Genomic DNA, 9,245 nt, shown 5'->3' with positions numbered 1-9,245 from the left:
TCATGGATTGCTTTACATTGTATCAAGAGAAAATTAAAGTGTAGCTGTACAGAAGGAGACCAAAGTGAGTAGTAGTGATTAGCATACGGGCTGTGTTTTATTTGCTTATGCTTGCTGTTGTTACAGGCTACTGGCCTAAAACACATGGATACAATTAACTCACATGGATGCAATTAACTGTAGTTATAATTATATATAGCTAATGATGTTAAAAATATTACCATTTTTTTGTTGTGTGTGTATGTGTGTGTATGCGTACATATGTGTGTGTACAGATGTATACAGTTTCACTGTAGCTACATAAGAAGCTAATTGAAGTGTATTTTTTGTTGCACCTATAAATGTCAAGCCCCACCCCCAGTAGGGTGGATATAGTGGGGATTTGATGAAGTGGAAAGTCAAATTCCCCTACCTAGCTGGGACGAATTATATAATTATTAGGTCAAATCCCACATATAGTCCCATGCACCATGTGACGAAGGGGATTTGACACAAAAAAGTACTTGTGCTGCCCAACCCCCACATATCCCGTACTGGCTTGGTGGGAGTGGGGTTGACATTGATAGGTCAGTGCATGATTACGTGATTCAGTACTGATGTAGCAAGTATTGAAATGCTCAGTGCAGGCCTCCACTAGCAATATAATTATACTAACTGCAATTAGCTACTTAGCTCTATTGTTATGTGAAGATTAGATCTTATCTAGCTAGCTATCATTGCTTGTTAATTAATCTCAACTAGAGGGGATGCGCTAATTATAATGTACAGATAGTTAGGCCAATGAAACTTGATTACTAGTTTCTCGCTCAGATTTTTGAAATTTTGATGCGGGTGGGCGGTTTTTATTCATTATTCATTATTGCCTACTCAGGGTGTGCTGAGATCAGAAACCTTCATATTGTCACTAAAGTGTTGTAAAATTGCATGGATAGCACTTCTCATTTGAATAAAAAGAATATTAGTACTCCTGGCATGCCTATAATAAAGTGACTTCTTTATTAGAGTAAAAGTGACTGCTCTATTAGAGTATTTCGATCTAAATTGCCAATAATGAAATTCCATGCGGGTGCTAGTGAAGGGATGTGGGCGGTGACGCGAAACTGCTAATCAAGTTTCATTGGCCTTAGTTAGCCTCAGGGCCAGCCGCTTACACTCATTGTATAGACGCGAGAGGCGCAGTTCAACAATAGCTAATTGGTTGGCACCATGCAAATAAGTAGCTACAGGTATATAGCCTCGAATATATAGCCATGGCTGGGATACGCTTGCTGGATGAGTTGGAAGAGTTCATAAGGGAGAAAATAGAGAAGGAGCGATGGACCCACAAACGTATGAGTCTTCACCTGCAATACAAATATCCTAGCAGGAAAGGACTGAGTGTTCGCTCATTGGAGAGGTTTGTATACATATAGCTAGCTAAGTAGCTTGGTACATGAACCTACTGTATATAGCTACAAACAGCTGCAAGCCCGTTGCAGAGTCAGAACTGTATTATATATATAGTTACTTACAGTTGCAAAAAGAGCTCACTAGTGCTGCATACGTAGTACGTAGGTAATAGCTATGGGTATATAACTATAGATAATATAACTAGCTATATAAAGGGTCCGTGCATTCAGTTTTCAACAATAATTAATTGCATCATGTTTGATTGAGAAGGGCTAACAAGCTAGATTACCGCGTAAGTAGCTAGTAATTTTTTTTTACCTACTTGTCCACATGTGTTTGTGTAGCTTGTATGTATACATGCATGCATGCTCTACAGTGAATATCACCAGTCTAGCCCCACATTGAAGCGCAAACATTAGGTACTATATTGTATACGGGTGTAACTAATCACTGGACTGGACTACTGGACTGGAACACTGGACTGGACTACTGGACTGACATATTTTTGGTTTTTACACATTCTGAGGTTGATTTTTACACATTCTAAGGTTGGTTTTATTGAGTCTTGCTAGCTAAGGACCTTCAGAAAACTTGCAGTCTGCTATTAAAATGATGAGTGTGAGGAGTGGAATAAGCTAAAACCGACTAATTGTTATGCTCTACAACATTTATACACTTCTTAGTATCGTGTTTTGGAGATTGTAATAATTATAGCAATAGCTAACCAAAAATCATTTTACTATATTTGTGCTACCTATTAATCCTTGAACTAAATAGCTCAGACCCCTGGACACAACCTATCCTTCCTAGGATAATCTATTGTGGCTAAATTCATTCCTACATGCAATATACAAACTCATTGCACGACTGTAGGGTTTTTCTGCTATCATGATTGGTTCTTAGATGTGCTGGTTGGTGTACTATAATATGTGACCAAATTTATTAACATTGTACAAGAGCTTGCTACTATCTCTAAGACTTTATTGTTGGTTAACCATAACTAGCACATTCCCTGCAGCATACTGATAAGGAGTATAGTAGTATATGTACTGTAGAAGAACATAATAGGTGAAATCACTGGAAGTAAGTTTTTGCTTATTCCACCTCTCACACTCATCATTTTAGTAGCAGACTGCAAGTTTTCTGAAGGCCCTTGGCTAGCAAGACTCAACCTCAGAATAGGGGTGTCACGATATAGAAATTTTTATGTCACATGTCACAAGCATTTATGTCACGACATGTCACATGTCACGACATAAGCCACTTTGTTCAGTTGGTTGTATGTGTATTATATCTATCTACAAGTAAAACGTCATCACTTATCAACCAACGCCAAGCCACTGCATCCAACTATAACATTATTACAGTTGCTATATTGTTTGTAACATCATGTAACAAATTAACAAATTTAATGAGTACAAGTCTGAAGTTATGAAGTATAAACTGTTTTAAAAACCATTAAAACTTTGTCACCTGTCACTGGTTGTCAGGTAATTAGTTAAGCTTTGTTTTCAAAAAGGAAAATTAGTTGGTCAGCATGTTCAGGGGTTAGACGACTCCTGCTGCTTGAAATGATATTCCCTGATGAGCTGAATAACCTTTCTGAAGGTACACTGGTTGCTACAAAGCAATGTACAGCTTTGACTAGCTGACACAGCAGGGGATACACTGACTGTCTTGATTTCCACCATGTTAGAGGATCTGAATCAAGGTCCTTCACAGGCTGTTCAGCCCTGTAGAGCTCTAATTCCTTTGATGCTTTGCAAGTAGAAGATCCAGAGCTGTTCTGCCCTTCAAACAAGTCTCCTATCAATTTAGAAATTGGTCCCTTCTTTTTCTTGCTCACCGGTGGATCTAAATCATCATCCACAACTTCTTCAGTTCTCAATTCTTGATTTGTACTATCAGATTCCAAAGAAATCAACTCCTCTTCTACCATGTCTACAATTTCTCGCTTGCTATAGGAGTCAAGAAATGGTAGTTCCTTATATCTTGGATCTAGGAAAGTAGCCATATTGATTATCCTCTCCACAGCTGGCTTGTGATACCTATCATCCAGGTCTTTCTTAATCTCCTGCTTTACTGCCTTAGAAGTAGCAGAGTCTCCTTGAGTGATCTTCAGTGTTTTAGTAAGTAACTTATAGAGCAGAGGCATAACAGTGCTTAATGTGGGATATCTAACAGCTCCCATAACAGTGGTAGCTTGCTGGAATGGCTTCAGTAGCTCTACTAGCATTTCAACAACTTCCCAATCACCGATTTCCAACATCAAATGCCTGTCCTTCCCTTCCACCAACACTGCTGAAATAGCCGTTTGTTGTTCAATCAGTCTCTGTAACATAGAAAGTGTGCTACCCCAGCGTGTTACACAATCTTGAACAAGCATGTGTTGTGGCAACTTTAACAATTCTTGCTTTTCTCGTAACTTGTAGGTCTCTTTTGTTGATCTCTTGAAATGGCTGACAATTGCCTTGCAACGTGCAATAATTCTCTGCACTCTTGCTACCTTCAGACCTTTGTTGACTGCCAATTGTAAAGTGTGAGCTATGCATGGATAGTGGTCGATATTCAACAGAGTGAAGGAATTGACAATGTTACTACCATTATCACTGATACCTCCACAAACCTTATCTGTGATTTTCCAGTCTGAAAACATAGATGAGAGTACATCTTTCAATGAAGCTGCATCATGGTCCTGTGGGACCTCAAGTGTTTGAAGACACTTGCTCTGCAGAGTAAAATCATCAGCTATGAAATGAACTGTTAAAGACATGTATGAACGTTGCTGGTGCTGTGATGTCCACAGGTCTGTTGTTATGGTACATTTGCTTGCCAAAGCCAGCTGTTTTTCAACTGCCATCCTAACTCCGCTGTATGCCTCAGGTAGAACTTTTGTAGTTATGTGAGTACAGTGTGGCAGCTGAAATCTAGGCTCAGCAACCTGTAATAGGTTGCGAAAAGCTGGCTCATCCACTAAGCTTAATGGCTGCATCATGTGAAATATAAAATTTGTTGTTGCACGAAGCAGAGAACAGTACCTGGGGCTATTCTGTAGAAACGGAGCCGTCCTTTTGTATGCTGCACTAAGCGTGAGTTGTTTAGACTCTGGCTGGGCTTCAACTTCATCATCCACGACTGTGTCTTCTTCAGACAATTTCCCGCCATTGACAGAGTTGGTTTTCCTAGTTTTCTATAAATATTTTTTGAATTCGCTGATGTGCAATCGTTCGAGATGATACGTCATACTGGACGTGTTACCCGAGTAGGCAATTATCGCTCGACAAAGACGGCATGCTATTTTCTTCTTGTCTACTACCATTCCATCACTGTCCGCCATGAACCCAAAGTAAGTCCATATTTCACTTCTAGTCTTAAAACTAGGGGCAGCAAAAGTTAAATTGGCATCCATTTCTCGAGACAATGGCCATTATTCACTTATAGGTGCACGTGAGGTCACGAGTACGTATCGCGACATACAGTACATGTATGTCGTATCGTATCGTAGACTTATATGTCGTGACATGTCGTATATCGTGACTATCGCGGCATCCCTACCTCAGAATGTGTAAAAACCAAAAATATGTCAGTCCAGTAGTCCAGTCCAGTGTTCCAGTCCAGTGTTCCAGTCCAGTGATTAGTTACACCCATTGTATACCAGACCAGACGATCACCATTATTATGATCATGAATAGTCTAACTAATACACTGATTCCTATTATTACTGGCTAAGTAATTTAAGACTGAGAATCATATATGTGTAGTAATTCACTACCAGTTTATTTAATAGTATAGCTACATTGCTATATAATGCATGGCAAAATTTTAGAGACCCAAATGTAGGCTTCATTCAATGTACACTGTAGCTATATATAGGGTTTGCATATATGTTTATGAATAATCAGCATACAAAAGTAATATAGTCCTTAGATTGGTTCATCCTATATATAGGTTCTGCCGTGAAAGGAACATTCACAAAACAAGCCGGCTGACAAAACCTGAGTTAGATGAGGTCGTAGCCGCTGCTGTCAGTGAGGTACAACATGATATAACCATTTATTTAAAACCATACTATGTGTTATATACATATAGGTGGGTCCTGTGTATGGACGCAGAACATTTACAGGGTTATTGGCATCAAGGGGAATCAGAACAGGAGAAAAGAGAGTTGGCGAATCATTGAGATATGTCTCACCTGTGTACTGCCGTGCCCGTACAAACTCCACTGCCAGGATGACAAATCCTACAACATACAGGGCAGATTATTTTGGTCACAAACTACACATCGACCAAAATGAAAAAAATGTTATGTTTGATGTGACCCACATATGTGCAGTGGATGGCTTTAGCCGGAAAATTGTGGCATTTAGCACTATGCCTATTAAAAACAACAGTGTGATTTATGATACAGTGTACAGGTACTTCATTACTTGTAGCAACTACACTAGCACTGCATTACTACCCACACATTCATCCATAACGTTAACAGTGATTATTAAAATTCTATGAAGTATTGTTAGAATCACATTTCTTTTAATTATTAGCATTTGAATTGTTTAGGCAAACTATATGCCAGTATGGTATGTGGGATCAGATCAGGGTTGACCATGGAAGGGAGTGGTATCTTATGTTGTACATCCAAGAACACCTGGCAGGATATAGACGAAACCCTTCTGGACCACCTCACCTGCAGACATCCTCTACTCAAGTGAGATTGTATTTGTCACATTATCATGATGTAACAAGAATAACCTATAGTGGACTACTGATGTTTAGCAGCAGCTATTGTAGTTGGATAAGCAGGGTAAACCCCCAAATTAAAAAAAAAACAATATATTAATGCTGACTAGATGACATTCTAAAACAATGATATAAGAGTGGGACACACATACAATAACTGTAATGAGTGTTGTTTCATTTCATGTGATGTTCATACTGATTTGCTTTGGTGTCTTGTAATAGAATCATGTGATCGAAAGGATATGGGTAGAGGTCAACGGAAGGGTCAACTACCCCATAAAGGCCGCTCTAATAGAAATGCAAGAAAATGGCGATTTCAACCTGGAAGACGATCACATTAAACATTGCGTCTCCTGGTACACTTTACACGTCAGCCAAGTTGGGACTACAATGTTTGTGACAGCCTGGAACGAGCATCGCATATCAGGTATATTTCACTATAGATAGCTAGCTACTTTATGAAATTTTTATCACCGTTACTTTAGGTACAAACAAAGGCATCCCGAATGTGATGATGGCACGAAATAATCAGACCAAGCAAATTGATAACACTCTGGTTCCAGCAGCAGATGAAGCTGTTAGAATGTACGAAGAAAACGGAGGACATATAACTATATTCAATGAGTTTGGACAAGACCCTTTAAGAGGAAGACAAGAGTTAATAACCATTAGAAAGGAACGATTTGCTGAGCAATGGCCAAGCTTTGGCAATATTTTTCATTCACTTGTAAATGGTGACAATACAATGTTCCATGATGGACTGCTATGTTTTATTAATATAAGCATGCAACTAACAGCACAGTTGTGAGAGAGTTTTACATGCAATTGTATTTTATTATTTACTTCATTTCTATTTATCTGTTGCTAAGATATATCATGTTATGGTTATTGACACTTGTATTTTGCATGTTTGATGCTTGCATAAATGGTTCCATCTCTGTATAGTAGGCTAGTTATCAGTTTTTTTTTGCATAAAAACAACACTTGAAGTGATATACCAATATTCTGTTGTAGGGATTAAACCTCAAAATAATGTTGGTGAAGAGCATAACAAAGTTTCCACAATAAATCCTATTACTTCTGGGTTCCCAACTATACAACATTATGGTGTATAATTTCATTTATATAATGAGAAGTTACTGTACAAGACTTAGAATTGAGCATAAAAGTACAAATTTAATTTAATTATCGCTTAAACTGTTCTTATAAATGGGAGGGATGTTTATGATACAGTATTGCCGCTTGATTTGGTAACTGGCTATTCCACGTAAGAATGGTTGAAAGAGAGAATCAATATTAATATTTGTATCAGTCTATAGCCTGGTAGCTGGCTAAATGAATCTACATGAATGGCGTCGAGAGATGTTATTATGGTTTAATGGTAAATTGTGCTGACTATATGCAAGTATATGGATGATTCTGTACAACATCATCAGTTTCATCTTATCTCTTCTTCAATATAAAATGGGCCAAATGCAATCTAGCTGTTGTAAGATGCTTGTAACACACTCGTATATCTAGTAGCAGTTAACAGTAAACCTAGCTGATCTTCTCTGGATATTATTTAGATAGTTTGGTGACCAGACAGTGCTGGTGTACTCTAAAGTCTGTTGTGGGAGTGGGTGGAGGGTGTGTACTGATTTTAAGCAATATGAGATGAGCTATTGTCACAGTTACATTTGAATGTGTTGCGAATTGATTGACGGTTGATAGCTAACTGCTAAAGCATAACCCCTGCTGTGAACTCACCAACATTGACAAAATAACAAATTGTATATACAGTGTAGAACGCGACAAAATAAATATTGTATTGGAATGATTTTATTGGGTGGTTGGGGGCATATTAAATAAAGGTATAGGCACATATATATGGGATATTTTGTTATAGTGTGTGCCCCCTCTTTTTTATTACATGAACATCAGACCATCCATCTGTGCATGTCTGTCACTCTGTTATGTAATGTGTTTATCTTCACTATTAAGGGGGAGGCTATAGCTAGTGATTTGAAATGACAAATCCTTGGATATCAAACTCTAGTTTAGATCTAGAAGAGCTAAAGTGAAAACTACCTTCGTGAATGTGAGAATATGTATTTACGCATAATATTGCCTATACACTATAGGGAATATTGTTGCTAATGGGGTATGCAAAACTTGTCCAACATTAACGTACAGTAGTATGTTAAAGCAGCATGCCATGACTATACATGGATTTGAAAGAACAGTATACACAGGCATATAATTAATTTTTTTTTTGGAAAGTTTGGGGTTTTAACAGCTTGACCACAAACCACACCAACATAACATACATAAAGTGGAATGCAGAGGGTAATGATGATACACTCAATAACACATGCAGCTAATGGATTTGCCAGTAAAGTGTGGGAATTAATTCAGCTAGGGTGACACGAGTGATGTGATTCATAATCTGATCAACAAGCCTCCATGCAATTCCTCACTGCATGCAGTCTGCAGTTACAAGGACGTATTAAGACACTTGGTACTTGGTAGCTGCCCGCTGTACAGTGCACTGCTATAGCAGAGTTCTATGATTCCTCCTGAACCAGTGACAAATTGGTAGCTCCACAAAAGTTGCGATGTCTACTCTTCCTCCACAAACTGCGACCACAAGGACGTATTAAGACACACTCACACACACACACACATGCACACACTGATTGTTACCGAACGAATGTCACAGAAATTAACATCTAGTGATAATTGTATTAAAAGTGGCATCATCTGTAAGAATGTTGTATTAGAGAGTATATAGCTGTATTTACCTTAATGGAGTATACGTATATGTGGAGTACCAAACTAACGTATGTATATAATGTATAGTGAACATAACGTATAGTGAACATAACGTATAGTGAACATAACGTATAGTGAACATAACGTATAGTGAACATAACGTATAGTGAGCATACTATAATTGTGATGGTGACAACCCACAGCCTTAATAGTAATGCCTGCAGGAGTGATCTTAATTGAAACTGTACATGTGCTTTATAATGACATGAATATGGTTATGCAGGGCTGTGTGATTAATACATACATATGTACAATACAATAGTGATATTGACGTTATTCACACCTTTAAAAACTTTAGATAAATA

The 9,245-nt window shown here is 38.1% G+C and overlaps 2 protein-coding genes across 2 annotated transcripts; one reads left to right on the top strand and one right to left on the bottom strand.

Annotated features, from left to right (window-relative positions):
• Window positions 1-2,887: 2,887 nt before the first annotated feature.
• LOC136247104 (E3 SUMO-protein ligase ZBED1-like) lies at window positions 2,888-4,726 on the bottom strand. The gene is made up of 2 exons (XM_066038726.1): window positions 4,629-4,726; window positions 2,888-4,571 (listed from the first exon to the last, which is right to left on the bottom strand). The coding sequence occupies exons 1-2, from the start codon at window positions 4,724-4,726 to the stop codon at window positions 2,888-2,890; spliced, it is 1,782 nt and encodes a 593-aa protein (XP_065894798.1).
• On the top strand, window positions 4,725-6,995 carry LOC136247095 (uncharacterized). Its single transcript, XM_066038716.1, has 6 exons — window positions 4,725-4,735; window positions 5,338-5,422; window positions 5,479-5,804; window positions 5,947-6,094; window positions 6,349-6,553; window positions 6,612-6,995. Exons 1-6 carry the CDS (start codon window positions 4,725-4,727, stop codon window positions 6,932-6,934), a joined length of 1,098 nt encoding a protein of 365 aa, XP_065894788.1. The 3' UTR covers window positions 6,935-6,995.
• The last annotated feature ends 2,250 nt before the right edge of the window (window positions 6,996-9,245 follow it).

Source organism: Dysidea avara, chromosome 1 (genome assembly GCF_963678975.1).
Source record: "Dysidea avara chromosome 1, odDysAvar1.4, whole genome shotgun sequence".
Lineage (NCBI taxonomy): Eukaryota > Metazoa > Porifera > Demospongiae > Dictyoceratida > Dysideidae > Dysidea > Dysidea avara.
This window is presented reverse-complemented; position numbering and strand designations above follow the sequence as displayed.